Genomic DNA, 20,925 nt, shown 5'->3' on the forward strand with positions numbered 1-20,925 from the left:
GGCAGGCTGTGCTAAGTTCAGGAGTCCAGAACACTTACCAGAACACAATGTCCAGAATGCAATTAGGTCGGCAGTGTCTCAGTTTGGACACCAAGAGCCATTATTAAAATGTTGACCTAAATACCAGTAAACATAGTTATGTAACCTCTTCCTTGAGCTGAGAAGCAGCAACAAAGACTGGTGAATGCATGTAACCAGAGGTTGTTGGTAGCTGGTGTCTGAGGAGAATACTGATCAGGAAGCATATCCCATGTGTCCCCATCCGAAGTCAATCTATGGCAAAAAGTGTTAGCGCTGTTCAATGAGCAGTTAACTTCACAACCAAAAAACCCAAATATATTAGTTTTATTTTGATTCATATCATGGAATAATTCTTAGATAGTAGGTCTATGTATTAATAACAAAACCACCAATTAAAAGATGGAAAAATGCACAGTGTTCAACCTACTTAGTAGTTTGAAGCATGTGGAGGGATAGAAATGAGCTATACTATTACCATGATTTGTATACTTCTGTAGCAACTACAGTGACATAAGCACCAAATACTGTATACACATTGCCCCTCTGTAGTTACTGCTGCAGCCATGGAAATAGTTTGTGTGAAATAAAGCAAGATAGAAACTGGTTTTAATTGAACCAAGACAAAATTTAAATTTACTGCCAAAGTGAAACAAAATAACTTCGGTTTTGTGAGGGGTTTTTGTGTTGAATATTTAAATTAAGTGTCTGAAATTTTCATAAATAGTGAAATTTAAATACTGAGTTGAAATGTTTTGCTTTCCCTGTTTTGTCTCCCATCTAAATTTACCTTTTTTTTTTAGCAAAACAACAATTCCTCTGGAAAATGCTATACATTTGAAATATTAAAATGGAAATGAAGAAAAGTTGAGAGACTTAAGTCCGTAACTTATTCATTGCTCTAAAACATAGCTTTTATGAGGTCACATGTTGTAAATTTATGGCTTGGTAACATTTAGAACTGTACCCTTTATCTTCTTTTATGATATACTTTTTCTAGATACCAAGTCCTGATGAGGGGTTTGAAGGAAAATCTCTGTATGAGAGCTGGTTACAAAAAAATCCATCAAGAGAATACAGTGATGTTCCCAGGTCAGTGATGAATGAAGATAAATAACACAAAAAAGCTTCTTTGACTTGTAGAAAGAAATAGCCACTTCAAAAAGCAAACACCTAGAAGAAATGGTTTGAGTCTCAGGTGGGATGAGGTTTAACAAGGCCAAGTGCAGGATTCTGCACTTTGGCCACAACAACACCAAGCAGCGCTATAGGCTGGGGACTGAGTGGCTGGAGAGCAGCCAGGAGGAAAGGGACCTGTGGGTACTGATAGATAGTAGGCTGAAGATGAGCGAGCAGTGTGCCCAGGTGGCCAAGAGAGCCAATGGCATCCTGGCTTGTATCAGGAACAGTGTGGCCAGTAGGACAAGGGAGGTTATTTTTCCCCTGTACTCAGCACTGGTCAGGCCACACCTTGAGTGCTGTGTCCAGTTCTGGGCCCCTCAATTCAAGAGAGATGTTGAGGTGCTGGAACATGTCCAGAGAAGGGCAACAAAGCTGGTGAAGGGCCTGGAACACAAACCCTATGAGGAGAGGCTGAGGGAGCTGGGGTTGTTTAGCCTGGAAAAGAGGAGGCTCAGGGGTGTTCTTATTACTGTCTACAACTACCTGAAGGGACATTGTAGTCAGGTGGGGGGTGGCCTCTTCTCCCAGGCAACCAGCAACAGAACAAGGGGACACAGTCTCAAGTTGTGCCGGGGAAAGTATAGGCTGGATGTTAGGAGGAAGTTCTTCACAGAGAGAGTGATTTCCCATTGGAATGGTCTGCCCAGGGAAGTGGTGGAGTCAGTGTCCCTGGAGGTCTTCAAGACTGGATGAGGCACTTAGAGCCGTGGTCTAGTTGACTGTCTAGGGCTGGGTGCTAGGTTGGACTGGATGATCTTGGAGGTCTCTTCCAACCTGGTTGATTCTATGATTCTATGGTGTAGATGCCAGAGTTTTAGAGATTGCAGCTGATACACCATTGTACAGCAGTTTTGTGAGCTTGCCATTGTGGCATAGATAGGAGGCTTTACATATTTGTGCAGTTTATAGAGATTTAGACAAATAAAGGTGGTAGCACAAGCCAGAGGCAGGCACACAAGATGCTAACTCAGCAGTGCTCCCTTGCACTTAGTCTCCTGAAAGGCTTTTGAATTTGCATAGTTGGGGAGCATAAGAGGTGTGACTTTGGAACACTTGTCCCTCAAGTTTATCAGAGTTTCTCTCTACAATATTAAAGGCCTATTCTGTTCCATGGAGCCTTGATGGTACTGTTGTGATTTCTCTGCACTGAGAGCTCGGGGTAGTTGAAGTTCAGCAGAAGGAAAGTCACTGGATATTCTCAGTGATTAAAGGCAGTGAGTTAAGTTCTCCTCTTGAGAGTCTTATTTCTCTGCCCTTGAAAATGATGACACTGCTCCTCCAAGAGTGCAGCTGATGAGGTGCATGTAATGTAGAGGTCACAGGCAAGTCATGATCATGTCAGAAAGAGGGTACTAGGGAAAGAATGTGTAGTGGCTACCAGTGCAGAATGAAGGATTGCCACAGTAGTTGTAAGCAAATTAAAATTGTGCTTTAATTATTGTTACTCAAGGCATTTTCTTCTTTCTTGTCAAAAGAATAAATAAACTGGGTTCTGGCAATGACTTTGAAGTCTTTTTTCAACGTCTTGGCATCGCTTCAGGCAGAGCACGTTACAGTAAAAACTGGGTAAGTCTGTGCCTTTGTGTTTATCTGTAACTGCCTGAATAATATCACCTCTAATTGAGCTTTTTAGACTGCCAGCATTTTGAAGTTCAGTTCAGTGTGCCAGAGTGGGGTCCCAGTTTGTTACTAGAATCCTATGTGCTGCTACCACAGAAATATTTAATAAGCAGCAATGTTCGTCTTAGTGTCAGTCAGATGAAAGAATCTTTGCTCAAGATAAATGGATGGGCTCAAAATCACATATGGTTGGTGAATGCTTATGAGTTGTTTATGGTGATTTCTGAATGATTTGTAGTAAGTTATGAAGCTTTGAATTCAAAGTGGTTCAAAATGGTTTTATGGAAAATATGTTTGACTCTGGAGCGTAGTGTGAGATGAGACTTGAGAAATGTTCAAGGAACAGCCTATTCAGTGTGGTCTTTTCCCCTGCAAAGGCATATCCAAAGACACAAACAGAAATGACTGCGAAGAGAGAAATGACAAGCAAAGAGAGAAAGGGCAATCTCACCTTAATTCAGCCAACAAAAAGTTATGTGTCAGTTCTCAGCTGCCTTCCATAGGCTCTGTACATGATCAGTGGAGGGAATAGCTCTAAACAGCCATTCATTTCATCACAGGTTGATGTCTAAGAGAGAGCAGTTCTTCTCATTCAACTGTCTGTAGTGGCTGCATAAGATTAGTACGACTTGAAAATGTTACAGTGCCTTGAATCCCACAGCAAAAATGAAATATCCACAGCTGAATAATGGGTTTGTTTGTTTCAGGATGTAGAAAAATATAGCAGCTATCCAGTTTACCACAGTGTCTATGAAACCTATGAAATTGTGGAGCAGTTTTATGATCCCACTTTCAAGAATCACCTAACAGTAGCTCAGGTACGGGGAGGGCTGGTTTTTGAACTGGCCAACTCCGTTGTGCTTCCTTTTGACTGCAGAGATTATGCATCAGCTGTGAGCAACTATGCTCACATCATCTATAATTTGTCAAGGAATCATGAAGAGAAACTAGCAACATACAACGTGTCCTTTGGTACGTACGGTCTTTAATCACAGTGCTCCTTAATATGTCTTAGTGATGACCAGTTTTAAACCATCTGCAGTAGGAACAGTAAAGAAAGCAAGAACCACACCCTTCAATGATTTGAAGTATCTTGTCACTAGTATGCCTGTGTAGAGGCTATGCCACTGCCAAGTAGAACTGACACTTAGAGTCACATGTTCTTTGACCTGTGCATGGGTCATCAACAAGATACCTTTGTCTTGGTCCTTTAAAAATGTCACACTGCTTTGCAGCTTATAGTATTGGATAATTATTTGTCCAACCCTGATTACAGGATCATAAGGTAATGATAAGAATGCTGAGAGGAACCTCAGGAGGTCTTTAGGACTACCTGCCAAAGGCAGGATCAGCTTTATGCCATGTAAACCTCCAAAGACAGAGACTACAGAGCTGTCTGGACCATAGTGCTTAGTTGCCCTCAGAGTAAAACCATTTTTCTTAAATCCAGTCAGATCTTTTATTTCAGTTTATGGGTACATGATGACAAGAGCAAGCACCATTAAGTTTCCCTTGGGCCTTAGTCAGGCAAGAGAGGTTCACAATATGCCTCCTGCCTGAGAAGCCTTTGTTTTATTTGCAACAATATACAGTATTCCATTTAGGACTTGGCTGCTAATGACCAGTATCAGGTAGGCATATGTGCACATGCACACACAGATACTCTCAGCCTTTCTCAAAATTCACTTCTGTGTGGAGAAACATATCAGTAAAATACAGAACGTTGGGATTTACAGAATCTCTGACTGCTCTACTCTGGAAACTCATGCTCTAGTGTATATTTCTGTACATTCTTCAAGTAGCAAATGACAAACAATGTTCACAAAAATATTGATTTCTACTGTCTCCAGGGCAAGTTCTTACACACCATCACATAGTTTAGGCTTGAGGTGAGGAGAAAGTTCTTCACTGAGAGAGTCATTGGCTACTGGAATGGGCTACCCGGGGAGGTGGTGGAGTCACCGTCTCTGGAGCTGTTCAAGGTGGGATTGGACGTGGCACTTGGTGCTATGGTCTAGCCTTGAGCTCTGTGGTAATGGGTTGGACTTGATGATCTGTGAGGTCTCTTCCAACCTTGGTGATACTGTGATGTTGTGATAGTTTTTAATGTAGGAATATGAGGTCATCTCATTTTCATTCAGTGAGAATTGACAGGTAGCGATCACAGTGAAAAACTCTTTGTTTTGAACAATTTGATTTGTTTAGTGTTTCCCTCAGAGTTTAAGGTTAAATACTTCTTCTTGCTCCCTCTAGATGCTCTCTTTTCTGCTGTGAAAAATTTTACAGAAGTTGCTGCTAGCTTTCATGAGAGACTGCAACAAATAGACACCAATAAGTAAGTTTAATGCTTTTTTTCTTCTAGTCAAATACAGCATGGTCAATACAAGTCCTCTGGGCTCAAAGGGAATTTCATCCCCTGAATGACCTCAGTGACTAAAAATTCTTTCTTTCGTTTTAAGTCCTTATGGACTCTCTTGTTTAAGGATCTGGTTAATCTAGGAAACAAAGTACAAAAATGTTGAATTAGTGGACATCAGAGACACTGCAGAACCTGAGAATCTAGCCATGTTAACTTTAAAAAGTGTCCAAGTTAATTAGTGCCAACTCTTCATCAGAGGAGTAGTGCCAGGATGGTAGGTGGATGTGACTAGAATGCTGCTTAGCATGAGCAGAGCCAGTTCAGGTGTGTAACTGAAAGCAGAGATGTATCCCAAGATGTTGTTACTGAATTATCATTAAAGAACAAATCTTGGCTCACTATCTTTGTTTGCCAGCACTCAAGTTTTCAAGATACTGGTACTTCATGAAAAGGAAAATAGAATAGTTGTACCATGGGGTGAGCTTTTTGACAAGCTGTCAAAGAATTCCATGTGCCACCTGTGCCAAAAGGCCTAATTTGCACTTGATTCTTAATTTACTCTTCGTAGGCCATGCCTATGTATATACATATCTGTATGCTACCTTTCTTTGGAAGAATCTTGTTTAGCCATATGCTTACCCTTATGGATGACTAAATGAGAATAAACCCTATCTTTTTATTGGCAGCAGCTTTCAAGCTAAATAAGTCAACAATAATTCCTTGTGTAAAATATGACATCTATGACTTATGACATGTGTGGGATGTTTTCAAAGTGGCTTTCATTGATGGATAGCCTAAATCTAAGCATTCATTCAGATAACCAGTTTTGGTTTCCATTTGCATCCTCAATTCAAGAGAGATGTTGAGATACTGGAATGTGTCCAGAGAAAGGCGATGAAGCTGGTGAGAGGCCTGAAGCCCAGCCCTCTGAAGAGAGGCTGAGGGAGCTGGGGTCGTTTAGCCTGGAGAAGAGGAGGCTCAGGGGTGACCTCATTGCTGTCTACAACTACCTGAAGGGAGGTTGTAGCCAGGTGGGGGTTGGTCTCTTCTGCCAGGCAACCAACCAGCAGCAGAACAAGGGGACACAGTCTCAAGTGGTGCCAAGGGAGGTGTAGGCTGGCTGTTAGGAGGAAGTTGTTGCCAGAGAGAGTGATTGGCATTGGAATGGGCTGCCCAGGGAGGTGGTGGAGTAGCCATGCCTGGAGGCATTCAAACAAAGCCTGGCTGAGGCACTTAGTGCCATGGTCTAGTTGACTGGCTAGGGCTGGGTGCTAGGTTGGCCTGGATGATCTTGGAGGTCTCTTCCAACCTGGTTGATTCTATAATTTTATGAAACCTCAAACAATTTTATTGATAGTAGTAGAGTTGCTGTAGGCTTACTGTGATATAAATTTTACTCTGTGTTGTTTCTTTTTAATTGGTGACTGCCTTTGAAGCTCTGCAATAAGTTACTTTGGATGTAAACTACCATACCTACATATATTCAGCATATTCCTTTTCACAGTTCTTTTATTTGTTAAGCATCAGTAGTATGCTCAGAGCTGTTCAAAGCACACAGACACAGATGGTCTCTGCTCTAGGGAATTTACAGTCTGCCATCAGAAAAACACAATTCTTGGATGATTCAAAAGATGATTCTGACATCATAAGCTTCCTGTTTCTCAGATGTTGTGGTCTTACATGAAGATAAATGTGATTTTATTGCTGTAATTTGCAGCTGGCTGGCTTTGTGGAAAATACAGTCTTCACAAAGCTGTTGTACAAAAGAAGTGCCCAAGTGTCCCAATGAAAAGACAATAAAGGAATAAGATACAACATGAAAAACGCTATTCCTTAGCCCTTAAAAACACCTTTAAGAGACTTTCAGGTTATTAACCAGACTGTCTCACAGTACAGATCAGGATACTTCTGTTGTGCAGCTGACAGGGAGGGGATACACTTAAGTTACATTTAAGTTCAACATCTTGGATTTATTGTCCTTCATAAATCCAGTACTATGTACATTGGTGCACAGGATGAGAGCGAGCCAAAGACTCTGTAGCTAACATATTCCTCTTTTTTCCTTTCAGCCTACTTGCTGTGAGATCACTAAATGATCAGCTCATGTTTCTAGAAAGGGCTTTCATCGATCCTCTTGGGTTACCTGGCAGGCCATTCTATAGGTAAGAAAGAGTTATTTTTTGCTTTATTTCACTCAACAGGGAGCACCCTGTGAATAATTCCTTTAATATTTACAGGTCTGTACATGGAATTGTAATGATTTTAGTAAATGTGGCAAAATAGATAAAATAGGACAAAGATTGAAAAGGGGAAACATTAGGGGAAACTGCAGTGAGATAGACTATACAGAATAAGAAAAAGTCTTCTTGGAAGCCTGTTTAGATCAGTAAACTTATTTCTATTGATTTATGTGATTTGGCCCTGGACTCAGTTCAAGTAATTCCAGTGGTAAGGGATCTTTAGGAAGTTACTATGATTTGAAATGGAAATAGGATAAAACTGAAGTGTCTACAGTTCTTTAGAGATAAATTATAGCAGAACAGTCATGCTAGCAAATACAGCATAGAGGGCACTACATCGGCAGCAGAGAATTCAGTAGTGCCTTCATGCAATTCAAGAAGTAAATCTTGTTTGAGAGGTAGAATAATCAAGTCAGTTCTAGCTTTTTGGTCCTTTTATCAGTCTGCATAATTCAAAACAGTACTGTTTCCACTAAAAGATCCACTGAAAATAAACGGTAGAAAGAGAACTTAAGATTTATAATCGTTGTACCACCCATAGATTCTGCTGAGAACAGTCTGTTGTTGAAGCATCAGCTTCCCTACCTCAAAGCATGCCTGCATCTGTTGGAGGTTGTGTCTATCTGTGAGAAAAGAAGCTAGCTTTTTTTTTTTTTTTATCCTCCTATTTTACCTAAAATGAGGGAAAGGAAAATACTTTGGTCAACTTTATCTCACTTCTTAGCTATGATGTTCTGGAATTTAGGTGGAGTAATGTATTTTATGTCATTTTATTGCTTCATAAATGATAGCTAGTATTGCTGCAGTAATCTTCTTTACATCTTCAGTGTCAAGAATTTAACATATGATGTAGAAAGTTTAATTTTGTTCAGATAATATGTTGTATTTTGTTCAATATATCCAGTGTATTTTGTTCAATATGTTGTTTAGGTCTGTTCAATAATATGTTGTATTTTTCTGACACAGAAAGTTATTTTTTCCTTCAACTTTCTTACAGGCACATCATCTTTGCTCCAAGCAGCCATAACAAATATGTAGGAGAATCATTCCCAGGAATCTATGATGCCATGTTTGACATTGAAAACAAAGCTGACCAACAAGAAGCCTGGGAAGAAGTTAAGAGGCAGATTTCCATTGCAGCCTTCACCGTACAAGCAGCAGCAGGGACACTGAAAGAAGTAGCATAAATATCAATAATGTAATCATCAACAAAGACTACATATGACAGTTTGCAGAAGCCTTAAAAATAGAGCATTTTGAAACACTAGGATGATTATTACAAAGAACACAAAACCCAAAAAATCTGTCTCTTTACAAGTATTATGGCCAAGTGGAATGCAATTGTCAGTGCTAACAAGGTAATGTCCTCCAGTAGAGAGCTCAGGCTTCAGATGACTTCTGAAGTGAGGGTGAAACAGTTTCATGTTTTCTCTCAGCTTCATATTTAAGAGTTGCTAACCACTGGATTTTTTTTCAGAGCCTTGAATTTTCCTAGCTTGATTATTACAGCAGTACCCATGGTATGAGGAAACCAGAAGTCATTTAATTCTATTACTTTTCTAATTTTGTTGATTTTTTCTTTAATTTACCTTGAAGTTGTAAAATTGTACTCCAAGACAGCCCTTCCATTTCTCCTTTTACACAAATTATCATGTATGAAGATGGGAAAACTGTCATTTTGAGTAATGAGTTTTGGGCAGCCAGTCCAGAATACTCATCCATGTTGCTCTTCTCTTCATATGCTGAGATTTGCAGCTGTTTGCAAATAAAGTTAAGCACGGTGCCTTCTAGTCACCAGAGTAAAATGAAGGCAGTGCATCTTGTCAGATGTGTAACCACCTCACAAAACATGCCTTTTGAGACAAACACCTACTCTTACTCTTTTATCCAAAATCTACCCCTGCCATGCCTTGTATTTTTAATACATTGGAAACAAAGAAAATTCATCAGGTCCTTAGTCCAAAAGTCTAAATTCTTGCTGTCTTTGTCGAGTCTGTACTTCTGGTTTTGCCGTGCATTTTATTCATACGAGAGGCTGCTCAAAGGACTACAGTAGGACAACTAAGATTAGGCAGAAAAATCTCAGAATATCAAATCCCTTCATCTGACACTGCCACTAGAGGATTACTAAACATATTTTGTGTAATTTGATCTGCCAGTTTAGCTGAGGCCACCAACATTACGTAGAAGACTGTCCCACAGTCTGATGGTTTTCAGTATTGTGGTAGATTTTTTCTTTTGCTTACTACCTCATTTATTCATAAATGTTTCTACTGCTCACATTAAATCCCTTTAGGCAAGTTAATATAGTCTTTATTTTACTTAACTGTTGGTCTTTCTCATAAAATAATCCAGTTCATTATACACTGGGAAGTGCTCTTACAACCAGTTACTGCCCAGTTATTCTCATGTTTTTGCAAAAGTAATTGGAGTAAAACCCTGGAGACTTTTCTTCCTCAGATCTAGTTGTGCTGATAGGAGACATTGCTGTCTCTGTTTTATCTCAGCTGGTGACTCCACTGCACCTTTAGCCAGTGGAGAATTCATGATGATGGCCTATAATCCACCTCTGGCAAAAGCAGCCCAGTTAGTTTAGATCATTGGTCAGGTTAACCAAGAGGATCTGCTGTCTGCAGCAGTCAAGAGAGTAACAACACAAATCCACTTTGCAGTGTCAGGTGGCAATGAACAGCTTCTCTTCACCAGATGGATACAAAAAGAGTATTTTTCTATTGATAAGGAGAATGAACTGAAGTGTCAGACTCCCAGATCATAGAATCATAGAATCAACCAGGTTGGAAGAGACCTCCAAGAGCATCCAGTCCAACCTAGCACCCAGCCCTAGCCAGTCAACTAGACCATGGCACTAAGTGCCTCATCCAGTCTCTTCTTGAGCACCTCCAGGGACAGTGACTCCACCACCTCCCTGGGCAGCCCATTCCAATGCCAATCACTCTCTCTGGCAAGAACTTCCTCCTAACATCCAGCCTATACTTCCCCAGCACAACTTGAGACTGTGTCCCCTTGTCCTGTTGCTGGTTGTCTGGGAGAAGAGACCAACCCCCACCTGCCTACATTCTCCATTCAGCTAGTTGCAGACAGCAATGATGTCCCCCGTTGGCCTCCTCTTCTCCAGGCTAAACAACCCCAGCTCCCTCAGCCTCTCCTCATAGGGTTTGTGTTCCAGGCCCCTCACCAGCTTTGTCACCCTTCTCTGGACATGTTGCAGCACCTCAACATCTCTCTTGAATTGAGGGGCCCAGAACTGGACACAGTACTCGAGGTGTGGCCTGACCAGTGCTGAGTACAGGGGCAGAATAACCTCCCTTGTCCTACTGGCCACACTGCTCCTGATTCAGGCCAGGATGCCATTGGTTCTCTTGGCCACCTGGGCACACTGCTGCCTCATGTTCAGCCTACTAGCTATGGAACAGCTGTATGAGCAAGGACATCTGTGCTGTGAAGTAGTCTACTAGGGAAAGCCTAGAGAGTAGCCAGATAACTTCTAAGCACCTGTGTTCTTTGTTAGATCTGTCAGGGTATCTCAGGGGTATAGTTATTAGCTAACTCATGCCCTGCATGTGAAATCCTTTCCTATACAAGAAATCAGGGTAAGGTTTATGTGCTAATTCACCTTCAGTGAAGTAGAACTTTAAACAACATTAAAAATGGTGTGTTTTTTTTCTAGACTACTACAGCAAGTTGAAATTCACCCTTAACACTGCCAGCTGATCTTGACCACATTAGCTGCTTTGGCTCCTAAGCTGTGATATTACTCCATAGTAATTGGCCAATAGAGACTGTTGATTTAAGTAAAAAAAGAAATCTAAAACCCATTGTTAATAAGAACAAAACCCCAAATCAACCAACTATGTTGAAGTGTTTAGTTCATTGATAATCTAACATGACCCAGCTTTTCATGTGACTAGATGCTTTCAGCTAGAGATGGTCATTAGCAGTTGTTTACTATAATCTTTTATCTTCTGAATGTGTTAAAATTAACACTTGGAAGAACTAACATCCTGATTCAAGAAAGCTCCTTGGAAACACTCATTTAGCTTTTATAATTACTGCAAATAAAGTCACCAAGTTACTGATTTGTATGCAGTAGCAGATGACTTTAGAAGTATTTGATAAGCAGACAGAAGAACCTACAAGACACTGGCACTGTAGACAGCATCCTTTCCAATTTGAGCAATTACATTAAATGGGGAGGTGAAATAAAAAAGCAGTGATATGTTTTGGAGAAAGTATTTTCTATCATATGATCAGGAATTGAATGCTTTCCAAATTTTCCAGAGGCTTCCACAAGCAACAATAACCATGCTATGCACTAGGAGTCTAAATCAAAGGCAGTGGAAGAATATCTCTGTGTGGAAAAAGTAGTAACTTTATTTGTACTAAAATGAATCCTTGCTGTCATGAAACCAGCAATGTCAATGTCAATTCATCTGGAAAGTCTGTTGACAGCATAATTTCTAGATTAAAGTGTTGTCAACATAAATCTTACTTCAGGTGTTTGGTTGATCTGAGACAAACCAATCACTACTAGTCATGATCTTTGTGATGGGACCTATGCTCATCTCTGCTCATATGAGCAGTGTGAAGTGTGCTGCTGGGCCACAGACGAAACTGTAGTGGAGCAGAGTATCCAACTTTACAGGCTGAGTCAGAGTAAATTGTATTCCAGTTAGCTCCAAAAGTCAGGGGGAAGAATATAACACAAGCACAGGATTGTTGTAGGGTTGGAGGAGAGCTCAGCAGGTCTCTATTCGAAACTCTTGCTCCAAGGTCAAACTGAGTTTCACTGAGTCCAGTCTTGAAAACCTCCAAGGATGGAGAACACATCACCTCTCTGTGCTACGTAATCCACTGCCCTCAGGATGGAAAAACTTTTATTTATAACCATAACCTCTTTTGTTTCAGTTTAGGGCTGTTGTTTCTCATCCTCCTGTCATGCACCACTGAAGAGGCCAGTTCTGCCTTCTTGAGAAACTTCTTGTACGTGCTGGAATATAGAATTTTGTTTATGTTCAGTGCACAGTCCTCTACTCTCTCTGCTTCACTGGGTGATTTTCTCCTGGAGAAGAAAGGGTCAAAGTTTGCAAGCTGAACTTGTCAGCTGCCTACAGTGTAAACTTTATTTTAGCAGTAACCTGGTAATGGACTCCTGAAGTTCGAGAAAACAGAGACTGGCTCAAAGCATCCAAACTTACTACACTTTTAATCTGGTAGTTAGATAAAGTGCAGAGACTGTAAGAAAGGTCTGGGAGACTGGCAGTCAGAAGGAAACTTGATTTGAAATTGTATTTGGACATTTGAGATAATAGAATGTGACCAGCGAAAGGCGATGAAGTTGGTGAGAGGCCTGGCACACAGCCCTATGAGGAGAGGCTGAGTGAGCTGGGGGTGTGCAGCCTGGAGAAGAGGAGGCTCAGGACAGACCTCATTTCTGTCTACAACTACCCAAAGGGAAGTTGTAGCCAGGTAGGGGTCAGTCTCTTCTGCCAGGCAACCAGAAACAGAACAAGGGGACACAGTCTCAAGTTGTGCTGGGAGAGGTCTAGGCTGGATGTTAGGAGGAAGTTCTTCACAGAGAGAGTGATTGGCATTGGAATGGGCTGCCCAGGGAGTGGTGGAGTTGCTGTCCTTGGGGTATTCAAAAAAAGCCTGGATAAGGCACTTAGTGCCATGGTCTAGTTGACTGGCTAGGGCTGGGTGCTAGGTTGGACTGGATGATCTTGGAGGTCTCTTCCAACCTGGTTGATTCTATGATTCTATGATTCCCCTGTTACCGTTTTTCCCACAAGAGTTGCCTTTCCCACAAACCAGGGCCCTTGATCTCTCAGGTCACAACTTCAGCCTTAGTCAAACAGTAAGTCAAGCAGCACAACAGTAACATAATTTTCTTGATGCAGATTTTAACCTTTGGGGCCTCATTGCTGAGCAACTACAACCTACAATTTACAACCCCTGGCATTTGTTTTATGAATTATGGAATTTTTTTTTTATGTCCTGTTGCTGGTTTTGCTAATTGGTTGCAAAGCATAATTATGCATTCAGCACAGAAGTGCATGCTAGTTTTTCATTTGACATGTGTATCCTTGCCAGTTTGGGAGCTTTTCTAGTTTACAAGGGGTACTTTTATTAACTCTCTGCAAATTCTGTTAGCTTTAGCTGAATCTCACTTCAATGTCAACATGAGCAATTCTCACCACTTCTGAGCTCAATATGAGGCTGGGGTTGTCTGTAGTTTGGACTTTTTTTTGTAGGGTGGGCAGAGGCTAATGGGATGAGATTTAACAAGGCCAAGTGCAGGGTTCTATACTTTGGCCACAACAACCCCAAGCAGCTGTACATGCTGGGGACAGAATGGCTGGAGAGCAGCCAGGCAGAAAGGGACCTGGGGATACTGGTAGACAGTAGCTGAAGATGAGCCAGCAGTGTGCTCAGGTGGCCAAGAGAGCCAATGGCATCCTGGCCTGCATCAGGAACAGTGTGGCAAGTAGGACTAAGTGTCCTACAAGGAGTCCCCTGTACTCAGCACTCGTCAGGCCACAACTTGAGTCCTGTGTCCAGTTCTGGGGCCCTCAATTCAAGAGAGATGTTGAGATACTGGAACGTGTCCAGAGAAGGGTGATGAAGCTGGTGAGGGGCCTGGAACACAGCCCTGTGAGGAGAGGCTGAGGGAGCTGGGGCTGTTTAGCCTGGAGAAGAGGAGGCTCAGGGGAGACCTGCCTAATAGTACCAAGACTATATTTTAACTGGTAGAAGCCAACTGGTTGCTGCTCTGCTATTGTTCAATTTTAATACTGCTGATGTACTTATGACTTTAAAAAGATGTAGGCATCAAAATAAATGCATTTCATACCTTCTGACTGATGCTGTTCTTACCTTCTTCCTCCACTGATGTTATCATCATGTGAGGTCTAATTTAGATAGTAGTATCCAAAAGCCCCTGTCACATTACCGTCTTATTATGTGCCACTCCTACACCTGTGGTGCTATAGAAAAGCTAATAATGCATCAATATGTTCATTCTTTCTAAGTTGTGTAGGTGGAATTCCATCTGTTTTATGTAAGTCATGTGAGATGTATGTGTGAAAAGTCCTTGCTGTTCAGAATTTGTGATGTTTTATGAGCAGCTGGGAAATGGCAGAAGAAAAGGATCACAAAACTGGACATAGAATCAACCAGGTTGGAAGAGACCTCCAAGATCATCCAGCCCAACCTAGCACTCAGCCCTAGACAGCCAACTAGACCATGGCACTAAATGCCTCATCCAAGCTTTTCTTGAACACTTCCAGGGATGGTAACTCCACCACCTCCCTGGGCAGCCTAATCCAATGCCAATCCCTCTCTTTGGCAAGAACTTCCTCCTAACATCCAGTTTATCCCTCCCCATCACAACTTGTGACTGTGTCCCCTTGTTCTGCTGCTGGTTGCCTGGCAGAAGAGACCAACCCCCACCTGGCTACAGCCTCCCTTCAGGTAATTGTAGACAGCAATGAGGTCTCCCCTGAGCCTCCTCTTCTCCAGGCTGCACACCCCCAGCTCCCTCAGCCTCTCATCATAGAGTTTGTAATGCTTATAATTTCAACAAAGAGATAAGTTTAGAACAGTGACTGTGACCAGTGCAGGATGCCCAAGTGGTCTAAATCTTCTCTGATCTCTGCAAGTCTTACTGACTTGCAGTTAGGACACTAACTAATCTTTTCAGCTGTTTCTGAATGTTTTCAGTATTCAAGAAAGTTTTGGTACTTGGAGCACTGCCATTTCTTCCACAGAATATATCTGGGTCTGGAGTCAGTGGTAAGGAAGAATTCAAGCATGTCTGTGCTCCCAGAAAAGCTTTCAGAGAACTGGTCTCAGATGGGCAGGTTCTCACTTCCAGAAAGATCAGTTCTAGCTTCCAGGTATCCGTGCAGGAACTCACCAGCATGAAGAAATCTGCAGGGCCAGGGAAAGTGTAGAAAAAATGATGTTATGATTCTGTAAAAATACCTTGACTATTGCCTAGGCTGAAGTTATGCCCTTCCCCATGAGATATCCATGGATTTGGCTGAATAAGGCTAGGAAAGATTGACCCTAACAACCTTGTAATCCAAAATGTAAAAAGCTACACAACATAGGAAACAATTTTGCCACTTTTCCCAGTTGCAAATTGGATGATGTCTGAATGCATCCCCATTGGCTAATCCAAATTGTATTCTGAGCTGCTCTATTCATCACTTGCCAAGGATTACTGTAGCTACAAATCACAAAGGGGAGCAATTCAGTGCTTCCTTGGTAAGGAGAAAACAAGTTTTCCTTTCCTCCACTTCACCTCTTGACCATTTCTGCTGGAACAAATGCTGATTGTGATTAAGCCTAAACCAGGAACTTTGACAACCAGAAAGTCCTGATAATCAAAAATAGCCCTTAAGTAGTACTTAATGCATTGCTTGGTGCACTTTCTAGCTGCATATTTGTTAGAGATGCACACACAAGCTGTCTTGGGGGGTAAGGCTAAGAAACAGAAGTGTTTTGTTAAACTCAAAACCTCCTATCATCACCATCCAGCGGTTAAGGCTGGTTAGGCAAAGCGAGAGCTGGGAAGAACAGAAGCCAGAGGCAGCCGTGAGGCTGAGGGCGGGAAGAAGAGGAGGAGGAGGAGGAGGCGGCCAGCTGCTTGCCTGTCCTCCTGGCAGCCTGCAAAGCTGCAAGCAGGCGGTGTCCCCATGGCCAGGAGCAAGGCCACCCTCCGCACATGGCTGGGCTGCCCCGGGCTGCTGGGCTGCTTCTTGCTGGGCTTTCTTGCAGGTGAGTACGAGGCACAGGGGCACAGCCCGCAAGCCTTTGCCCTGTACGGATACTTAGTGCAAGCCCTGTTGTGATTAGCTCTCCATCGGGGAGCTTATAGTGCTTCTTAGGGACGTTCTGAAACACTCGTCCCACTTTTTCTCAGAGGCTGTTCTCTTTAGCAGTTTGGGTCTCCAGGGAGGGAGGAGCGGAGCGGCTGCTGCGTGCTGCAGCCCGAGATGAGCCCTGGTGAGCTGATGGCTTCCCGCAACGGGCAGCCGGGCGGGCAGGGAGGAGAGCTTCACGGAAGAGTTTGAGACTTCGGAGATTACAAAACCTCCGGGCTTTGCCTTTTTTTCTTTTAAACTCCTGATTCTTGTATTGAAGATCTATGTAAATGCTCCTATTCAGTTGCTATTTCAGAAACTGAGGGCAGGATGTAGAGGAGGAGGAGGAGGAGTTTTGACTGACAGCCAGGAGTGGAACTGCTGAATTTTCCATCAAGTTTTACCAGAACATTAGATTCTTCTTTACAGTCGCTTGCAGCCTTTGGTTTTAAGTCTAAAACTGCACACGTTAATTCATCCTTTTTAAACTTGTGTTGCAGCACATACCTAAGGGCAAAGCTTGAAAGAAAAAACATACATGAGAGCAATTACATCATCATCATCATTATCATCATCATCATTATCATCATCTGGTGTATGTGCTATGCTTATACATGGCCCTGAAAATAGGATACTGGGCAGGATGGACCTTTGCCCTGATCTAGTATCACTGTTATATTCAGAGCATTGCTAGAATTGCATTTAAGTCTAATGAGTCACATATTGTGCAAGTAGCAGCACTGATACTTGTCTTTATTATGACAGTTTTTTGCTAGCTAGAATGACAAAAGGATTTGTTAGTGGTTTTGTTTGTTTCTTTGTTAAAAGACAAATTCACACACTTTATATACTCTCTTCTGTCAGATTTATGGCTACTGAAATATCTCCACCTTTTTAAAACTGACTTAGGTCACAGTCCCATGGAACTTTATTCTCCTAATTATCAAATAGACTAACCTCACACTTTCCAACCTCTATTAGGATGCTGGCAGGGTGGCTGTTGGGTCCTACCCCACAGTATCACAGTATCACAGTATTATTAGGATTGGAAGAGACCTCACAGATCATCAAGTCCAACCCTTTACCACAGAGCTCAAGGCTAGACCATGGCACCAAGTGCCACGTCCAACCTTGCCTTGAACAGCCCCAGGGACGGCAACTCCACCACCTCCCCGGGCAGCCCATTCCAGTGTCCAATGACTCTCTCAGTGAAGAACTTTCTCCTCACCTCCAGCCTAAATCTCCCCTGGCATAGCTTGAGGCTGTGTCCTCTTGTTCTGGTGCTGGCCACCTGAGAGAAGAGAGCAACCTCCTCCTGGCCACAACCACCCCTCAGGTAGTTGTAGACAGCAATAAGGTCACCCCTTCACTTTAAATATTCTTATATGTAGGCTGGATGTTAGGAGGAAGTTCTTTAGAGTGATTTGCCATTGGAATGGGCTGCCCAGGGAGGTGGTGGAGTTGCCATCCCTGGAGGTGTTCAAGAAAAGACTGGAGGTGACACTTAGTGCCATAGTCTAATTGACTGAATAGGGCTGGGTGCTAGGTTGGACTGGATGATCTTGGAGATCTCTTCCAACCTGGTTGATTCTATGATTATTTGATTCTATGATTATTTGATTCTATGTATTTTTGAATAAGTGTGTAAATAAATTAAAGGAAATTTCATGAGCACCATGATGAAATGCATCACAAGTTTAATCTTCACAATGCTAACAGTTAACTGAGAATTTAGATTAGAGCTTAAAATGAATCTACCTTGAAAAGATTTAGTTGAGAATTTGAAGTAGAGTTTAAAATGAATGAGAGATGACTCTACCTTGAAAAACAGGATGAATTTACTCCAGATTTAGGGTATACTCTTTTAATTATATTACTATCATGGAAATTCAGTCAATGAAGCATACATTTTACTTTTCTGCCTCACATTTGAGCCAGCAAATACTGACAGAGGGTGGTCTAAGCCTCATATATCCTTGTGGTTTTACTAAGACAATTCAACACTTTAGGTTGCACTTGGGCTGAAATCGCTGGGGATTTGGGTTCTCTGCTAGTTTGAAGCAGGGTAGAATGTTTTGGCGAGAAGAACTAGATCATAGGCTGTGAAAGGAAAACAATAGTGATGTCTGCTCCCCTCAGAGTCTTGTGGAAGAAGAAAACTAAAACACTGGATAACACTCTCACCATTTTGACTCACTTTCTGGCTGGGCTTCTGACTGAGCTGCATCTCCCTAACCTCACCTTCCACTCACCTTTGCTTCTTAACCTCTTGGCTGAACCTCTATTCTTCTTTGGGACTGGGGTAAGGTTGAGAGGAGCAGGGAGAAAGTGCAGGGGTGGTTGAGAGCCCCTCCTGGGGACTCAGGTTTCTGGGAGGGGAGTTGTGTTTCTGTATTACCTTTTACCTTGTCTATTTCTGTCTATAACTGTATATACTGTAAATATCTGCTTGTATGTTGTGCTAGCTGTAAATAAATAGCTTCATTTATATTCCCAGTGCTGACTGAGACTAGTCTGGGTGATTTCTAAAGTGTGAGGGGGCAGGGAACACCCAAACCATCACAGGTCCTTGCTAAGCAGGAAGCTTTTCAACTGTGTTTCAGGATGGTTTACAAAACCGACTGACAGAACCCCCGACTCCTCAGATGTCTATCCAAACGTGCGACAGAAACTTGTGGCTGAAATGAAAGCAGAAAATATCAAGCAATTCCTTCGGTAAGTCCTCAACATCTTAGTTCTGAATCATTTTAACAGTTGCAAAAGCCAGAAAATGATAACATCAGCTCTAAAGAGCAGCCTCTGAAAGCAGAGCTGTTAAGATGCTTTGGAATTGCTTGCTTTGTGAAGAATGTCTGGGAGGAGGGAGAAGGGAGGGTCTCACAACCCTTCTGTTCCCCTCTTCCCCATTTTTGAAGTTACCTCTTTGGAGTGCTTGTACTGTTCAATGCACTTCCCTCAAGCTGCAGCACTGCCAGTGCTTATGCTTCTTTACTATGATTCCCCAGAGTGTTAATTTAATGCAGTAGAAGTGTCTGGATTTTTTTCCTCAGAAGTGTTTGAAGCCCTAGCATTTGATAAGTTCACTTTGTCTCAGACTCAGATTATTTTACTGTGTTTGAGATACATTGATTGCTATGAATTACATTTGATTGCTTATCTGCCCAGCATCTCCTTGAACTTTCAGTTTGAGCAGCTAATACAAACAGAAAATGAATATATCCAAAATTTGCATGATGCTGAGTCCCACGAGTAATTACAACTGGTAATACTTTTAGTGTGACCATGTTGCTTAATGTACTGTTAATTGAATGCTTGAGACCTTAGTATAGCCTGTTCTCTGTTTCAAAAGATGAAGGGCCCTGTCCACACACAGTATGTGTGGTTGGTTAAGTCTTGCATGATATCACAGAATCATAGTACTTTAGAGGTTGGAAGGGACCTCCAGAGATCATCGAGTCCAACCTCCCTGCCAAACAGGTTCACCTAGGGTAGTTCACACAGGAACACATCCAGGTGGGTTTTGATGGTCTCCAGAGAAGGAGACCCCACAACCTCTCTGAGCAGCCTGTTCCAATGCTCTGTCACCTTCTACCACAAGTCTTTATTCACAGCTTGTATTTTCTAAATAAATCCTTATCTCTGTGACTATCACAAGGATTTTTTCCCAGTTCCTCAATCGGAATATAATTGTTATTAAGTATTTTGCATCCTAATGCATCCATGCAGTACTTCCAGAACACCTAAAATGCTAAGGCTATAGAAATATCCTCTTCTTTTGCTATGTATTTGTGTACTAGTTTGAAGCTAGCTAGAATGTTTTGGTGAGGATTAGATCACAGGCTATGAAAGGGAAGCAGGATGATGTCTACTTCACTCATAGGCTTGCTGAGAGGTACAAGAACAAGAAATAAAAACATAGATAAGGCATTTCTTCTTCTGCTAGGGAGTTGCCTGAGCTGCATTTTTTCCTCTCTCTAGCCTCCTCTGATTAATCCACTTTGCTTCCTAACCCCCTGGCTGAACCTCCATTCTTCCTTGGGACTGGGCTAAGGTTGAGAGGGGTGGGAGAAGGTGAAAGCGCGGTTGGGAGCCATTTTAATTATTAATATTCAAAACCCAGCAAAATTCCCTGAGGTTCTTTGGAGTTTCAGTCACGGGAAGCAATTGCACAGAATTAAACAGTTTAAACAATCAGAAGTTGGAAAACAGGAAGGCAAGAACAGGAAGAATTCTAACTCTGCCTATGGACTCTGGGCATTCACTCCAGCAGATGTACTCACGACTCTTTTGGTCTCTGACTAAGTCTCCTGTACCAAAGATGCTTTCAAACTCACAGTGATCCCAGGGTAAAATACAAATATCTCAGGCAGAGGGGACGGAGTTGCTGCTGAGCCACTAGTGTTAGCGGCAACACGTGGCTGCCTTTAACGAGCCACAAAGGAGGAGAGGCAGGAAGGCTTCCTGCAGACAAAGGCTGGTGTAGAAAGGCTGAATACAGAAAGGCACAGACCTGAAAGGCAGTTTCTAAATCATTCCCCCTTATATACTTCAGCTTGAAAATCAAACTGGCCAATAGGCACTAGCACCATTGTTCTGGCCAATGAATTCAAAGCTTCAT

The 20,925-nt window shown here is 42.2% G+C and overlaps 2 protein-coding genes across 9 annotated transcripts in view; both read left to right on the forward strand.

Annotated features, from left to right (window-relative positions):
* The window catches only part of LOC135189415 (putative N-acetylated-alpha-linked acidic dipeptidase), a 34,789-nt gene extending 25,065 nt beyond the window's left edge, over positions 1-9,724 (forward strand). For 3 of the 4 annotated variants that reach the window (XM_064169763.1, XM_064169774.1, XM_064169785.1), the window contains 6 exons: positions 1,019-1,110; positions 2,676-2,766; positions 3,528-3,792; positions 5,074-5,155; positions 7,249-7,341; positions 8,417-9,724. In XM_064169763.1, coding sequence (XP_064025833.1) covers positions 1,019-1,110; positions 2,676-2,766; positions 3,528-3,792; positions 5,074-5,155; positions 7,249-7,341; positions 8,417-8,606 — 813 coding nt within the window. In that variant the 3' untranslated portion in view covers positions 8,607-9,724. Of the gene's footprint in view, positions 1-1,018; positions 1,111-2,675; positions 2,767-3,527; positions 3,793-5,073; positions 5,156-7,248; positions 7,342-8,416 lie in introns of those variants that run through there. The other variant, XR_010308069.1, reaches the window with a different exon arrangement.
* A 6,408-nt stretch (positions 9,725-16,132) lies between these two features.
* LOC135189431 (N-acetylated-alpha-linked acidic dipeptidase 2-like) overlaps positions 16,133-20,925 on the forward strand; it is a 57,091-nt gene continuing 52,298 nt past the window's right edge. For all 5 annotated transcript variants that reach the window (XR_010308080.1, XM_064169795.1, XM_064169804.1 and 2 more), the window contains exons 1-2: positions 16,133-16,221; positions 18,911-19,022. Coding sequence is in view for 4 of the 5 variants with exons in the window: in XM_064169795.1 (XP_064025865.1) it covers positions 16,140-16,221; positions 18,911-19,022 (194 nt within the window). In the remaining variant the exon portion in view is untranslated. The remainder of the gene's footprint in view (positions 16,222-18,910; positions 19,023-20,925) is intronic.

The sequence above is a fragment of the Pogoniulus pusillus genome, chromosome 3 (genome assembly GCF_015220805.1).
Source record: "Pogoniulus pusillus isolate bPogPus1 chromosome 3, bPogPus1.pri, whole genome shotgun sequence".
In the NCBI taxonomy this organism is placed as follows: domain Eukaryota; kingdom Metazoa; phylum Chordata; class Aves; order Piciformes; family Lybiidae; genus Pogoniulus; species Pogoniulus pusillus.